The sequence below is a fragment of the Lepisosteus platostomus genome, chromosome 2 (assembly GCF_059453375.1).
Source record: "Lepisosteus platostomus isolate fLepPlt1 chromosome 2, fLepPlt1.hap1, whole genome shotgun sequence".
Classification (NCBI taxonomy): Eukaryota; Metazoa; Chordata; class Actinopteri; order Semionotiformes; family Lepisosteidae; genus Lepisosteus; species Lepisosteus platostomus.
In genome coordinates this window covers 2980985-2996496 of record NC_142612.1, presented here as the reverse complement: position 1 = coordinate 2996496, position 15512 = coordinate 2980985, and the positions used below count along the sequence as shown (strand labels likewise).

At 42.6% G+C, this 15512-nt stretch overlaps 1 protein-coding gene across 6 annotated transcripts in view; it reads left to right on the top strand.

Moving 5' to 3' along the window:
* rnf17 (ring finger protein 17) overlaps positions 1 to 15512 on the top strand; it is a 30012-nt gene that overhangs the window by 13812 nt on the left and 688 nt on the right. For 3 of the 6 annotated variants that reach the window (XM_088645532.1, XM_088645542.1, XM_088645560.1), the window contains exons 16-36: positions 279 to 429; positions 989 to 1139; positions 1828 to 1943; positions 2357 to 2477; positions 2752 to 2869; positions 3303 to 3551; positions 4567 to 4711; positions 7378 to 7490; positions 8571 to 8661; positions 9447 to 9562; positions 9728 to 9978; positions 10179 to 10339; positions 10607 to 10726; positions 11275 to 11355; positions 11857 to 11979; positions 12409 to 12465; positions 12813 to 12920; positions 13172 to 13298; positions 13418 to 13553; positions 14067 to 14256; positions 15343 to 15443. In XM_088645532.1, coding sequence (XP_088501658.1) covers positions 279 to 429; positions 989 to 1139; positions 1828 to 1943; positions 2357 to 2477; positions 2752 to 2869; positions 3303 to 3551; positions 4567 to 4711; positions 7378 to 7490; positions 8571 to 8661; positions 9447 to 9562; positions 9728 to 9978; positions 10179 to 10339; positions 10607 to 10726; positions 11275 to 11355; positions 11857 to 11979; positions 12409 to 12465; positions 12813 to 12920; positions 13172 to 13298; positions 13418 to 13553; positions 14067 to 14256; positions 15343 to 15438 — 2821 coding nt within the window. In that variant the 3' untranslated portion in view covers positions 15439 to 15443. The remainder of the gene's footprint in view (positions 1 to 278; positions 430 to 988; positions 1140 to 1827; positions 1944 to 2356; positions 2478 to 2751; positions 2870 to 3302; positions 3552 to 4566; positions 4712 to 7377; positions 7491 to 8570; positions 8662 to 9446; positions 9563 to 9727; positions 9979 to 10178; positions 10340 to 10606; positions 10727 to 11274; positions 11356 to 11856; positions 11980 to 12408; positions 12466 to 12812; positions 12921 to 13171; positions 13299 to 13417; positions 13554 to 14066; positions 14257 to 15342; positions 15444 to 15512) is intronic. The other 3 variants (XM_088645552.1, XM_088645578.1, XM_088645569.1) reach the window with 3 other exon arrangements.

Here is a 15512-nt window from a genome sequence, read left to right as displayed (position 1 = left end):
GTAAACTTTTTGTAGAGATCGACGGTCTTTTTGTCATTTTTGGTGTTCCTCGTTATCTTGCTGGTTGAAACATACACATCTCCTGGCTTGTCCGATCAGTCCTGGTCAGGTTTGTCCTCTCCATTTAGTTTCTGATCCTGGCTTTTAACACCAGGATGCCGGGTCTGTTGTCTTTCGCATCATGCTTTAAGGCACAAGAAAGGTGAATTTGTGATTGAGAGTTTCCTGAAAGCCTTTTTGCAATGTCTCATTCTTTCCTTTTGTTGTTTTTTTAAAAGATTTTACTCTCCAGGTCCTTGGAATGAAAAAACCTTGATTTGTGAAAAAAAGTCTGTGCGGTACTGCTTGCCGGTGTACCCTAAGCTAAATGAGGAGTTCAGCGCGGTAGTGTGCCACATCGTAACTCCCTCGGACTTCTACATTCAGCTTGTAAGTTCAAGGGGGAGCTCGTTTTTCATTTCTTGCAGTTCAGTATAACATAAGATAAAAGCTTGGAATGTACACTTGGAAGGTGCTTATCTACTTTATGGGTACAAAAGCACCCTTAAAGTCGAGAAGGGCGATCATCAATGAAAAACATCGTACGGAATGGGAGGAGGGGATGGGGGCCGTTCAGGGGGCGGTCGTATGGACCGGAGGTGGGAATGGGGGCCGGCTGGGTGGGTGGTTGTACGGACCGGAGGCGGGAATGGGGGCCAGTAGGGGGGCGGTCGTACGGACTGGGGGAGGGGATGGGGGCCAGTCGGGGGGGGGCGTACGGACCACATAGTTCAAAAATGATTGTACCGTCTGTTATTTCACACCCTGGGTTTAAAACCGTCTGGGTTTTTGCTGTTTGCATGGTGTGTTCTCAAATATGGTTCATTATGTACTTTTAACTTTGTTTTCAAAAAACGTTTTGTTCGTGGTTGGAGTTCATTGTATGCAGTCAAAAACAAACAGAATGCAAATGAGGATGCCTGTATTGACGACATTTATCTGGTCACAGGTAGACAACAGTGAGTCCCTTATTTTAATGTCAAAGCTTCAAGATTTCTACTCCCAAGGAGGGTCGGGGTTAGAGATACGCTGTCCCTGTCTGAACCAGGCCTGTGTAGCTCTGTTTAAGGATAACGCTTGGTACCGGGCAGAGATAGTTGGTGAGTGTAATCGTAAGTGCTTCTCAGCATGGTTTTCAAATTCCTGAACTTATCATAGAAGAAAACATAAACAAATACTTTTCAGTCTAGATAAATATCACCTAAGAAAAGGTCCATGTTTCTTCTGAGTTTTTTTAATTCATTGTTAAAAAAAAACACAATACCAAGATCTTTTTTTCACACTTGAACACTTGTGATGTTAAAGACACAAGTGTTTCGTGTAATTCTAAAGCGATACATTCAAGTTGGTAAAAAAAACAGTGAGATGTGAAGTTTTGAGATCTGCTCATGTGATGGGATCACTTCTAAGCTACAGTAGAAGATGGTTGAGCATTGAAAATGTGATCTGATCTTCATCTAAGTCATAATAATAAAGACAGTCTTATTTAACAAACAACACACACATTTTACATTGCCATATCTTTGTTGAACAAATGGTTTAAACAATCAAGGTCGTTGTTGGGAAAAGTGGGTTGTCCAAGATTGTGTTTTTTTGCAGTTGAATTATGTTCTGTGATTTTCAGCATAACACAAATATGCACATCTTTAGTGTTTTATGATGTTTTTTGTGTTCTGGAAAATGAATCTCAACAAATTGTGATTAATTAATAATACAAAAAAATGAAATTAAGATCAATTAAAGCCTGAATTACAGTATCTCCAGCGATGTATGTGTGTGTTATTGTAGGTCTCCCTGGCAATAGGACTGTGGAGGTGAAGTTTGTTGACTTTGGAAACTATATGAAACTGCCACTGAGCAGTGTGCGACAGATCAAGGATGAATTTGTTACTTTTCCAGCAATGGTGAGTCTTGTTTATACTGTATATATATACTTTATAAATTTGAGTCTTATATATTTACAGATATATGTTGGTATTATATTAAATATGTTTTGTATTTAAGTCCTAGGTATTTTTGGTGTTAGTCTGTTTCCATCAAATGTACACTGATGACATTGATCAATTTAAAAAGGAACATGTTCCGACTAGGCCTAAATGACCACATAAGGTGCTGCTCTGTACAGGTCATGTGAGTTCAAAGCCCTGGTAGTTCTGAAGGCAGATCTTTTTTATTTGTGGTTTCTTTCGAAAAGACGTACGAACAGAAGTACACTTGTCACCTGGTTCATAGCTATCAGGGTTGGACCTACTGTAATCGTCATGCGGAAAAGTCACCCGCCATTAATTTGATTTTTAATGAACTTTTCGTTTTGAAGGCTATCCAGTGCAGTCTTGGAAACGTGAAGCCAATCAATAGTATTGACAAGTGGGACGAAGAATCCACACAGATGTTTTACCAGCTTGCAGCTGATCAATTAGTGTCTGCAATAGCAACTGGTAAATTATGTGCTTAATATTTTGAGTATTCAAATTTCAGCTGTTTAAAGTACCTTTCTTTTTTTTCCCTGAAAATCTGCTTTTTATAGGTCAGTGTCTTAACACCTGTACAACTTTATGCTTTAGCAGATATTACATAAAAACTCTAGCGTACAGTATGTGTGCCCACTGATTGACTTTGAGGTATTTTACAAAGACAGATCACAGAGGGAGTTGTGAGCTTAGGCGTTGCTTCCGATTATAGAGTTAATGATTTAAAAAAAATGTTTTTCAGGCGTTGTTACCAAAAACCGTATTCTTCTAGTTGAGTTGTTTGTAGCAGTTGATGCCAACGATAATGTGGATATCGGTAAATATCTAGTAATGGAAAACCTGGCGTACTTCAGGAGCAAGTAAGTTCTCAAATATTTTTTTTGTGTTCTGTATTCATTTTCAGAGATTCTTGAAGACTTTGAGGTTTATATTTATTTGAGCAGGTCAGGAATAAAGACTCATCTTTCTCCCATAACCTGGAATTTGGTGTTATAAGTATGCTATTAGTTGTTTAACTGAAACAAACAAGATCTTCAGAGTTGGGGAAAAAAGAAATGCAATGACCATCATTCTCTTGATGTAAAAGGAAGGCTGGCCTACGTGTGGAGGTCAGGCGAGTGGTTATTTTGCAGAATGTCAAGACCCTTAATAACTTCTGGTTCAGGATTGAATTGGCCCCTGTGGCTCTCCTTTCCTGCTTCGATGACTAGTAAATGACAAAGGCTATTTTTTATTGCAACTTCTGCCAAAAAGTAAAAAGTTAAAACGCGGACTGTAAATCTTCTTTTTAAGCAGGATATTTGAGAGCGGTAAACCGCTGGCTCTTGGAAGTGAGGTCTGGGATCTTCCAGTTGAAGGGATTGGAGAAGTCACAGAGCCAGACTTGCTGGCGGAGGAGCAAGACGGACCAAAGAGCAGTTTGTTGAACCTGGACCTGGAGCTCCCTGACCACTTAAACGACCTCCGAGCACGAGTCTGCCATGTGACATCACCAGGAAGCTTTTTCGTACAGCTGTTTCAGACTGACTGTCAGCTTGCCAGGTAGGTCATCTCCAGTTTAAAGATCCTGCACACAAACCGGGATGCTGCTCTCTGGACCCAGACTGCCGATCTCGTTTGGACAAACCGGGATTCTCGTAGTCACTGCCCATGCACCACTCTTTCAGTAAAAGCCTGTGGGTGCCCCAGAATATGCAAGTTTTTCCACAACGCAATATGCACCACATGTTTAGCTAGTAGAGGGGATTACTATAGAAAAAAGTTTTCAGTCTCTGTTGTCTTTTTTTTGTTTTTTACTCCGGTCTTGTTTTTGTTACTCTTGTTTAATGGATGATGAGATGAATCACCTGTCCTTTCCTTGGTCCTGCATTGTGGTTTTGCCCTTGAGTTGCATGGGTGGTGTGAGCTGGGAACACCGTCTGCCATAAAAGGATAAGTGTCTGGACAGGTCCAGTAGGATATTAATTATATTGATTGTGTTGATCAGAAGTCACAATCTTCCTAAGAGAACAAGTGTTTGTGCCTGTGGCGGGAACAGTTTGGCATAGCTTGGCAAAGGGGTTCAGTGAACGTTCCTGGATATCGCCACATCATCCGCCTGGGAGCAGGAAAGATGCATTCACTGAAAAAATAGAGAAATTCAAAATGAACTTTAATTCGGTGTGTTGTGGAGCAATTCCCTCACAGTACTGGGGGTTTAGATGGTTCTTGTGGACATGTGGACTTTTTTGCCTTGTTTTGGGATGATTTTTAGGCTTAGGTCTCCATCTAATAAAGTCTGAGTCTAAATTATTAAGAACTGTAATACTTCCTTGTAAAAAGTTAACAGAGGAACACAAGTCACCAAAATCCCCCTGCTGTCATCTAGAAATGTTTAAATTGTAAGCTGAAGTCTACTGTGTGTCCACAGACAGAGCCTTCCTCTGGCCTCTAACTGATTTTGTCGATGGATATGGCGTGCTCACCGTGTCGTGTGACTGGGATTTGAGATGTTCTGTTTACGTTCGGGCTCAGCACAGTTTTCAGTGTTTCGGTCACGGGTTTCTGAATATTTCAGGATCCATGCGACACTGAAGGAGAAGTATTCCCATTCCGACAGCGTGCTGGTGAAATGGAAGGAGAACATGCACTGTGCCATGCTGATCAGTGGGGTCTGGGAAAGAGGACAGATCTGCAGTATTGAGCCTGGAAATGTGGCACAGGTAATATAACCTGTATCTCACTCTGTACCAGTGAAGGCATTGCAGGGATTTCAAGTATGATTTACCTTGTAAATAACATTGCACAAGCTGAACTGAATTTCAGAGTCTGCATAATCTGTAGAAAAGAACTAAGGGGAAGCAGGTTTTTCAGAACGCTGACTTTTTCTTTCTTCGAAGACGCGTTATGTTAAAGATCAGTTAAAGTAGCTGTGCTTGAAAGATGACGTATTGCTGGCACTGGCTCGGATGTTGAAATGTTTGGAATTGTAAATAAACTTTTGTTTTTTTTACCCAATATAAAACAGTCCATCAACGTCTGTTTTATAGATCTGTTGATGCAGCTTTTAAATTGAAAGCCTTTTCTGGACTTCATGGTGAAGGTTTGGGAGAGAAAACAGCAGCCAAGTTCAGCTGATCTTTGCCGCCCTAAAGCCTGATCATTTCTGACGTTAAATTTAACAACTACACATACCACATGTAAATCCCTTCTCTCCCTCGCATTTTTCTCCTGCCTCCTGGTCCCACAGCTCTCAGACAAGCGGGTCGAGCCAGACCTCCCTGCTGTAGGACTAAACCCTCAATGAAAAATGTCAGTACATTTGATTCTTGGGTATTATTCCTAGTGAACAGTAATTTGCACTGTCACTTTGAATTTATTGCATGTCACCGTGATGATATAATAATAATAATAATAATAATAATCAACTTACTTTTATATAGCGCCTTTAAAGGTGGCTTCTCAGAGCGCTTTACAGAATGACAACAACAATAAATAAAAAGAATACACAAGATAAAACACAATTACAATACACAGAGGAGAGAGTGGATGGTGGTACTAAGTAAAGTAGGAGCAGAGGGGTGAAGAATGGAACCAGTTCAGTAAAGGCTCTTCTGAAGAAGAGGGTTTTGAGTCTGGATTTGAAGGAGTTTAGAGAAGGTGACTCTCTGATATCCTTGGGGAGAGAGTTCCAGAGCTTGGGGGCACAGCAGGAGAAGGCCCTGTCGCCCATACAATGTAGACGGGCTTGGGGGACAGTAAGGAGAGCAGAATTAGAAGAGAGAAGGCTGTGAGGTGGGGAGTAGGGTGATAATAGTTCAGACAGGTACTGAGGTGCCAAGCCGTGCAGAGCCTTATAGGTGAGCATGAGGATGGTCAGAATTCTGGTTTGAACAGTTTGTTCAAAGTAGATTTAGATACCCCAGCGAGTAGATCATTACAGTAGTCAATTCGAGAGAACACAAATGTGTTGATGAGCTTTTCAGCCACAGTTAGTGATAACATAGGGCGAAGTCTAGCGTAGTCTATCTAGAGATATTTCTAGAAGACGTAAAGGATTTATAAAGGGACTGTAAGCTTATCTGTTGATATCTGTTCCAACAGTACTTGTCTCTTTGTCTTTCTGCCAAGTACCACCAGATTTGCGTTTATCTATCAAGCCGTATACTGCTCTTTTCAGAAACACATGTAGAACAAGGGAACATGTTTTGTACAGAGACATTCAAACAGCTTCCAGTACATTCTTCCTGTGGGAAAAGGGGACCTGAAAATGGCAGAATTATTCTGTTGTTTAATATAAATAACGATGATGATCATCATTTTAAGTGAGAAATAAAACCACAATGTACTGCTAGACCATTTGTCTGGGACTACTTTTGATTCACATGTATCACACGGTGATCTGTGTCTCTGTTTTCTTGTCTCATCTAGTAGAGGTTTATGGACCTAGCAATTAACTAGGAATATTTCATATTTTAATACCATGCTAAACATGCTAAATAAATGTCCTCACTGGGATAGGCTCCGGCTCAACCGCAACCCTGTATTGGATAAAAGCTCTTAAAAAAATGGATAGATGGATGAATATCATAAAGATTTGTTTTACCTTGTTAAGACCTGGTTTTCAACAGAATAAGATGGGCTTAACAAAGTCTACTTTGATGGTTTTCTTCAGTTTTGAAGACTATGTTACCAGTTCATTGGGTGGTGTATTTTTCAGAATTTTATTTTTCTGAAATGCAAATAGAGATTGTTTACAGCATTGATTTTTTAAATAATAAAAACAAGGAGATTATGTGGTAGTTCATGTAGATATCTATCAGAGGTGACTCACTGCCTGGGGTGGATGCTTTTTTCAAGTGTTTTCTGAGTGTTTTTCCCATTAAATACGTTCTAGGGTGTTAGACCTCTCAACAGTTACCCATTAATAACGTATTTGTATAATTGGATTGTCTTCTTGGTTCACTGGGCTTTGGCATTGTGATTTCACAGATGTCACATCCAGTCACTGATAATGACGAAAACCCTCTATAGATTGTATCAATGTCTTGACAGTGGAATATACACACTGAATTATTAAATGAAGATGCAGAATTTCAGCCAATTAAAAGATGCATCCTATCGTAAGGACATACATTTTCTGAACAAGGGGAGGCTATCTGGCTCATTTAGCACATTTAATTTTTAGCTATCTGAGGATCTATAGTATTTCATTTGTTTCTTGAACGAACTGGTGGTATCAAATTCAAACACGTGACTGGCGAGCTTGTGTAAAGTGTTCTCCTGTTCTCAGTTTTGAAATCTCTTTGCCTATCTTCCATTAGCGAGCTCTGCTTCCCCTTCCACTGTTGATTCTGAAAAGGACCTCATTTTCCTCTGTCCTGTGCAGGTGAGACGCTGTGATTATGGGAACAAGGTGTCTGTGCCCTTCACTAACCTGAGACCTCTCAAACAAGAACTGATTGGATGTTTGGCGTTAGAGTGTTCCCTGGAAGGCATAAGGTATTTATTTTTCATCTTTATTTAAACTGGGTAGTGCAACCATAAATTACCTTACACATTTCATTTATTCATATTATTTATTTGAATGTCAAATACTCTTGTAGAATTCAGTAAGACGTAGTTTCTTTATGGTAAGGAAGTAGGCAGCACACCTGGTCTTTGACTCCCCTGGAAGTGCATGTGTTTCGGGGAAGATCAGGTCTGGCGGTCTTCCAAAATAACCTGTCCTTTTCCTTATCCTTATCCCAAGCAATTTAAAATCCTGCAGGTACCAGAAGGCTAAAGAAAATAAATAAAACCAATACTAGCACAAACACGAGCAGCACAGGTTTAAATAACCAAAACGGTTTCTCCCCTCGGCGCACCATGTAAAAAGAGTAGCTGATGCTCATTAGTCTGGAAAGGGTTTCAAAACCATTCCTTAGCATTTGGGGATCCAGCCATCCGCAGCCAGACAAGTAGTCTATAAATGGAGAATATTAAAGACCTCAGTGACCCTTCATAGGAATGGTTGTCATTTTCCATTGTGTCTGTTAAGCCTCGAGTATGATTTGCCTTGACTTCGGGTATTATTATTGTGGTCATCTGCTGGCTCAATGACTGAAGGCTCTCTTGTTATCCGGTTCGGTGTCACGTCCCAGCAGCACACCTCCTGGTCTAGCTATTGCCTTCCTTTTAAGATCACTTTATCGGCCATATACAATTTCTTGCATTGGGAATTTGTCTTTTCTCATACCCCAGCTTGCTCTATATGAGACACACAGACAGGGAGAGAAGCTGGGGGTCAGCCATTTATAAGGCACCCCTGGAGCAGTTGGGGTTAAGGGCCTTGCTCAGGGGCCCAACAGAGTAGGATTCCTCTGCCGGCCGTGGGATTTGAACCGGCAACCTTCCAGCCACAGGCGCAGATCCTGAGCCACAGAGCCACCACTCTTGATGCTTGGTGCTTTTGGCACCAGGCATTTCTCTCACACGTCTGTGTTCTTCACTCTTCTTTGTCTTTGGCTAGAAAGTGCCTAGCTCTCTCTTTATTTAGAGATCGCCTGGTTCTGTGCCTCAGAAACCTGTCTTTTTTTACAGTCCCGCCGGAGATAGCTGCACCTGGTCTGCCACAGCATGCGACTTCATTTCCTACTACTTAACTGGAGCGATGGCATTCATGACCATAAAGGTATGGATTTTGAGGGTTAGAGTTTGTTGATTTTCAACACCCTCGGTAACAAGAGCTGTGGTTTAAGAATAAAGTGGACTTTTTAGAAAGCTGTTTTTTTTAGATAGTAGAGTCCTCTTCATGTGATATGGATGCACTAGGATATGAATGAAAAAATATAGTGAAGTTGTATAAGTAGATGTGTGTATATATATATATGGATTTGTAGACATTTGGTAAAAGATCTTAAGGACTTTAAGGATTTTTAAAATTATTCTTTAAAGTGACAAATACCAAAAGAGAATCTGTTGTCACGTGAACTGTTATACATATTTTGCCTTTATGCAATTCACTGTGATCCTCTGCTTTCATAGGAGCATGAAGAAACTACAGGTAACTGTAACTGGCACTTATGATACAGGGGGTTGACGTTCATGTGTGGGGGGAAAAAAAGGCTGGCAAACTTTGACAGATAGTCACGTTTGTTGAGAACAGGAAAGACAGCTTATGCATGAAAACTGGCGAAGGAGCTGGAAATCACAGCAGACATACAGTGATCTATTCTGGGATCTGATTTTATCCTCAATGCATGGTATAGCAGAAAAGTCAAGCACAGGGGTAAGGGATGCTTGAGCATTGACTGTTTTAAATGTAGCTGCTCACACTGGGGCTGTGGCTGTTGAAATAACTCCATGGCTCTTTTAGGTGACTTGTACTTTTCTCCCAAAACTTTATTAGATGGGATAAGCAAGCTAAAAAGGTAGTACTTTTTGCTAAATCCAGTAACAGGTTTCTTTAATTCATAGGAGAATACAACTAAACGGCCATTGCCAGTAACCCTGTATTGTTCGAACAAAGCTGGCCAAGACGTCAGTGTTGCAGATTACCTTGTTGGAGAGGGTCTGGCTTTAAGGGAAAGGAGGTGAGAACATTTTTCATTTTTATTGACAAATGCCTGTTTCCAGCAGGCGTGTATTACTTTTTTTTTTCTCGTTGTAAAATGTAAAAACCCCTGGGGAAATTCGGGTGTAGAACATAATACATTCGCTCCTTTTAATTTAAAAACCTGTACTGTGGTTGTTTAAAGATACATTCCACATAAAGAAAAATCGCCAGTGAGTGAACAGCCCAAGAAAATCTCTTCAGCGGAGGACTGTGTTGCTGCAGAAGCTCAGTGTGCAACCCCACACAGAGCCCCCGATGTGCCACGGGCCTCTCTACAGACAGCGAAGGCCTGGCCTTACCAGCCCCCTGATCTCCCTCACTGTGGCTTCACCCAGATGATCATTACCTCTGTTGGGGATGATGGAGCGATCTATGCAATGACCAAGCAAGCAGGTATGTGAGAACAAAGAAAAGACCAGGCTGGATAAAGGTGTCTGCTGGGATTAACGTGGCCTACCTCTACATTTCCTGATCAGTGAGGTTACTGGGGGGGGGATATTGAAACGTTGAGGTATACTGCTATCTCTGTGGCACATCAGTCCCGTGAGTCACATTTTCTGTCTTCTCCCCCCACCTTTTCTCTCTGAATTCAGCTTGCGTGTTGAAGAAACTCAAGGAGAGCCTTCAGCAGCACGTGAGGAGCCAGCCGCAGAAGCTGTACAGCTGGAAGCAGGGCGATGGCTGTGTGGTCGTGGGCTCTGACATGCTGTGCTACAGAGGGGAGGTCCTGGAAGTGATCGGTGGGCATGTGAAGGTCAGCGGCGGGCTCTCGGGAGACCAGTCCCGCTGGGTTTAGCTGCCCCCTCTCAGGTCCCGCCTGAAAGGCTCACGACACCTCTGCCCCTTCCAAGTAAAGCTTTGGTATTTGAATGAGCCATGAAACATGATTGGCTCATTTTAGACTTTCTGGGAGGGGTTTGTGTGTCGGCATGTAACCGGCGGGAAGGGTTGTGGGGAACGACCGGGAGATGGGATTGAATGATGGGATGAACTCTTGCCTTGTCCCCATGCGGATGCCCAGGTCCGGTACGTGGACCAGGGGCTGGTCGAGCACATCCCGGATTGCCACCTCGTGCCCGCGGTTCTGCACAGGGACCTGCCACGGCTTTGCATTCCCTGTCAGCTTCACGGCGTCGCACCTGTAAGTTTCACTCCAGTACACACAAGAGTTTTTAATTCGGCTCGGAGGGAGGTGGGAGGTGGGGGTTTGGGGCAAAAAAGCACGAGCGCGCCTCGTTAAATACAATTTCCGTACGCCCTCCTCTTTGGAGGAGTAAGTAAGTAAGCCGCCTGTATTCCTGGCTGTGCAGAGTCCTGGTGTCCGGCAGCACTGGTCGCCAGGACTGTGTGAGTAAGGATGAGTCAAGTGGGTGGGAGTGTTCGAGTCTAGCGCCTGCTCTTGAGGAGATCATCTCTCTTGACGATGTAATCTCTCTTGAGTACGCAATCGGGTCTGGGTTATCAGGACAAAGCCACTCTTATTCTAGTTTAGGTTCTATTGTCCCTGTATTGTTACCTGCAGGTCTTGTAGGGCTCAGACCCGTACGTGATGGAGCTACATCTTAATTGAGTTTGGGTATTGACTGAAGGAAGGTCATCTATGGACTCGGTTGGTTGTTTGCTCTCGGAATAGTATAGTGCCCTCCTGATCTGCAGTGTATGCTGATGTGCTGTTTTTGTTTTTAACAGGTCGGGGGTTATTGGCAGCCTGATGCTGTTGCTTTATTAAAAGAATTACTTCTCCTTAGACAAGTTAATGTGCAGATCATGGTATGTATGCCGATTGTTGTCAAACATAAGGCAACAAAGGTTCTGTGAGCCTGTATGTCCCGTATTCTAAGCCAACCGAACAGTCGATAGAGAATCTGATTAATGGCCAGATTTCTGACCTTGCAAGCCCACACTTTCGCAAACAAGAACTAAATTTCTATCCCACTATTGTAGCCACTCTAAGCAATTTGTAAAACCTATTTAAGTATCTTTAAGCATACCGTTGTCTGTATCTTTTTTTTTATGGCAGAAAAAGTTTTAACAATTGATATATTTTATCATTCTGAAATGTTTTGTGGGTTTCTGTTTATTTGGAAAAAAATGTCAGTAGAGACCATTTTTGAAAACGGGAGCAAATACCAGCAATAGGTGGACAGAAGATGTGTTATTTTGGACACAGTGGTTGTCTCTTACAACAGAAGAAGGGCGATGGCTTGTAAAAGTAAAGCTGGTGTGGTGTCTGGGCCTGTAAGCGCTGTGCCCTTTCTCTGCCTGCTGCAGGAGCGGCCAGCGGAGCCCTGTGGCAGGATGACCGTGCAGATTTACTTGGACGCGTTGACGCTGGGCGCGATCGTGCGGCATCACCAGCATGCCCTGCTGTGCCCCTCAGTCACCGAGGCAGAGGTAGGATCGTACAGCCGACGTGTTAAAAGGTAGAACCTCAAGGAATGACTTCTTTACACAAAGGGCTGCGGGAGTCTGGAACAAGCTGCTCGGTCACGTTGAAGCCGACACACTGGCTACTTTCTCGAAACAGCAGCCGTTCTGTTGAGCATGCATGTGTTCTTGCAATTCATTTTCCCAGTTCTTATGCCAGTTTGTGTTCCATAAAAGAAAGAATTTTAGAAGTTTTCACAACCCACCTTATCACGTTTCCAGACGTCGCCTCCAATTCTTAGTACTCTGCTCTGTTTTATTCTGTATACGAGTCATTTCATGTCGTGACCCGAGGCCTTTTGTTTTAAATACATGTCCGTGAGCTGGCCACGGTGCAGTCAGCCCTGCTAAAATCCTTTCAGTCTTGTTCAGACAGGGAGTGTTTTTGTCTGTCAGGGCAATCTGGTGAATTCGACTATTAATGAAACAGAGGACTGGGATTTGAACTACGAGGTAAGACTATTGCTGTTTATGCTCCTTTAATAAAGCTGTCACTCTTATTAGGATTGCTCTGTAGCTGCCCTGCCTCTTCTTTATTGTTCAACTGGGGTGGTGTGCAGTACCCCTATTGAATGAAAATTGTCAGAGAGGATTGCACTGAGGCCCTGCAACTGGGGATCACCTGCCTTCACCAGAGTTGGTACAACTAAAGGCCATTCACCTTCTGAGGGAATAATATAGTGAGGATCTGTGTGTTTACTTTACATCTGGATGCCTGCGGTTTGTTTGCCCTTTTGCTGGTACTGTTCCGAGAGCTGCTGGTGCCCCCTTAAAGCGCCCCCATACTCGTTCTCTTGGAGGGGCTGGAAGAGGACGGACCTGTGGCCGGGCGATACACCTACTCAGTGCTGCCACAGGAGGGAGATGTGTTTCCTGCCGCAGTCAAACACATCTGCACCCCTGATGAGGTACGGAGCCAGCCCAAATGAGAGACTAAATACAACATCTGCTGTGGCCCAGAGGAGCTTAATAGATGAACTGAGAGTGTTTGTGTAGTGAGTTATTTAACTCTTTCCTTAAGATTATTGAATGTCATTGGATGGAGGGTAGGCTGGGTGTACTCCAGAGTGAATAGCAGAAGCTGCCTTCTTGCCGACAGCTGCTTCCCAGGCCGGGCCCTCAGTCAGGGGGTCACTAACGATCTCCTCTGCACAACCAGATGTTCCTCCTGCCCTGTGGGGAGGCTCACCGCGCGCCTCCGGACGCTGGAGGAGACCTGGACGAAGCTCTGGACTGCGTCAACGACAGCGCTCACAGCCTGCTGCCGCTCTCCGACTTCGTCTCGGGTAACGGCCGGCTGGCGGCGCCGTTTCCTTTCCGCGGACGCGCAGGACAGTCTACGACAATGAGCGCTTATTGTGTTCCTGAGCTCTGCTTGCCTTCCTTTTCTTGCACGGCCCTGCAGGGGGCCCTTGCTTGGCCGAGTACAGGGACGGCATGTACTACAGAGCGCAGCTCCTCCAGATCGAAAGTTTCAACCCCGTGAAGATCCTCGTGAGGCATATCGACTATGGCTCAGACGATGTCTTGACCACAGACTGGTAAACTACGGAGTTCAGTCCGGACCCGTTTCTTTTTCTTTTTTCTGGAAGCTTCTCCACACGAACAAAGTCAGTTTATTATCCAGGCTCCCGTGTTTTTGCAACTCGTTTCTTTCACTGCCTAATGTATCGCGTTTTGATCGGCAGTACAAATTGTTTGTATTTCGAGATGGTTCAGGTTCTTCAGATATCGTATGCTTATTGAAGACCCAAGCCTCTTGGCATGAGCAGCAACACATGACCGTGAGAGTAAAGATATTGCACTATGTGTCAGCTCAACTCACTGCATATGCAGTGCTTATTTTATTGAGGGTACCGTCACTGAAGATGTATTATAGACGCAGACCTGTTGACAAGAGACGTGTTAGCTGTTTTTCTTCACCATGAAACTCCAACCCATGTTGACCTCCTGCAGTCTGCCTTAATTACTCAAAACGTCTAGACCCCCTTTAAAAAAAAAAAGAAATCACAGTTTTTTCCGGCAAGTTGAGTGACGTGTTTTATCTCTTCCAGCCTCCGTGAGATTCCTCTGCAGGTGCTGAGGTTCCCGTGTGAATTGCTGCAGGTGAAGGTGGCTGGGATTCAGCCTCCCAGGAATGATGGCGAAACTCAGAGACTTCCCTACCGACCAGAGTGGAGCTTGAAATCCATGTATGAGGCGATCGACCTGCTTCAGGGCAAGCAGCTGACCGCCTACATTGTGGTGAGCATTTCAAATAACTGTGGTCGATCCCAAATTTTGGGAGAGCTGTGGCAGGCAGTGTTGAATAATTAAAAGTAAAATATTTGAATACTAGGTACTTTATTAACATATGTTAGGTTCCCAAAACATAAGAAACTAGGCAGTTTCCATACGAAAGTCGTGCGAGTCCTATTTTGTTTTCCCCCAAGGAATGAGGAAAAAAACATAGGTCAAATTTGATTAAAGTGATTTTCCATCCTGGGGCTTCCTAATCAATTAAACAATTTCTAGGAAGGTGAGTATAGGTCCCTTTGATCAGTCAGCAGCCTTTGCTGTTACAATATAAAGCACAAATCTTTATTCTTGAACTGCAAACATGATTTTCAATGCATTAGCTATTTTAATGTCTGTTCTACGGCGCATCCTTTTTAAATTTGTTGGTAAACTCATTGTATAATTTATTTAGTATGTTTCTACTGGGAGTTTTTTTACTTTTGTTTACCACTTTGCATCATCTTTCATTACTTTAAATCTAATCTAAAAGATTAAATACTAAATCTAATAAAATACTGCCTTTACTATACACATGTATATAGTTTGTCCTGATGCAGCATAATGTTGGGTCTTTAGTTGGAGAGAACAAGACCCAGACAGATTCATTGCAACTGTAACTCAGAGCTCTCTTCACTCTTTAGTCTCAGACAGAACAGAATTTATTAAAAATGTGCAGTTTTACTTTTGCATGCAGTAAGACATATCATTGAAATGCTTTTTATTAAAACTTGAATAGGTACAGAAGTCCTTTTGCTTTCATTAAGGTAGTTTGCTGTATTTGTTTAGTTTTTTTTACCTACTGTATATTGAGTGCTAGAATATACATTAGTTTGAATTTTTGAAAATTGCTCACGAATAGCATCATGATTTTTTAAAAATCTGTAAAATTCAGATTTGCATATTTTTAAGTGATATGATCACAAATGTATTCCCTATTGTTTAATTGGACAGTTAATGAAATATATTTATGATGGGGGATGTATGATATAACTCTGAAGTAATCTGTAAGATGGACACTGCACAATTGTCAAAATAAACGTTTTGTTTCACCAGTCAACAAAACCTGCAATCAAAGCACATCTGTTTGATGAAAATGAAAAAATGGTTCTGTTGCCACTTGTGGACAAAGGTCTTGGAGAAGCTGAATAGAAGAGGTTAGTCTGTTTTCACAGTTGTCACTTGTGTCCTTTAAGTTAAAGGTTGATAATTAGAGTATTGCTCAA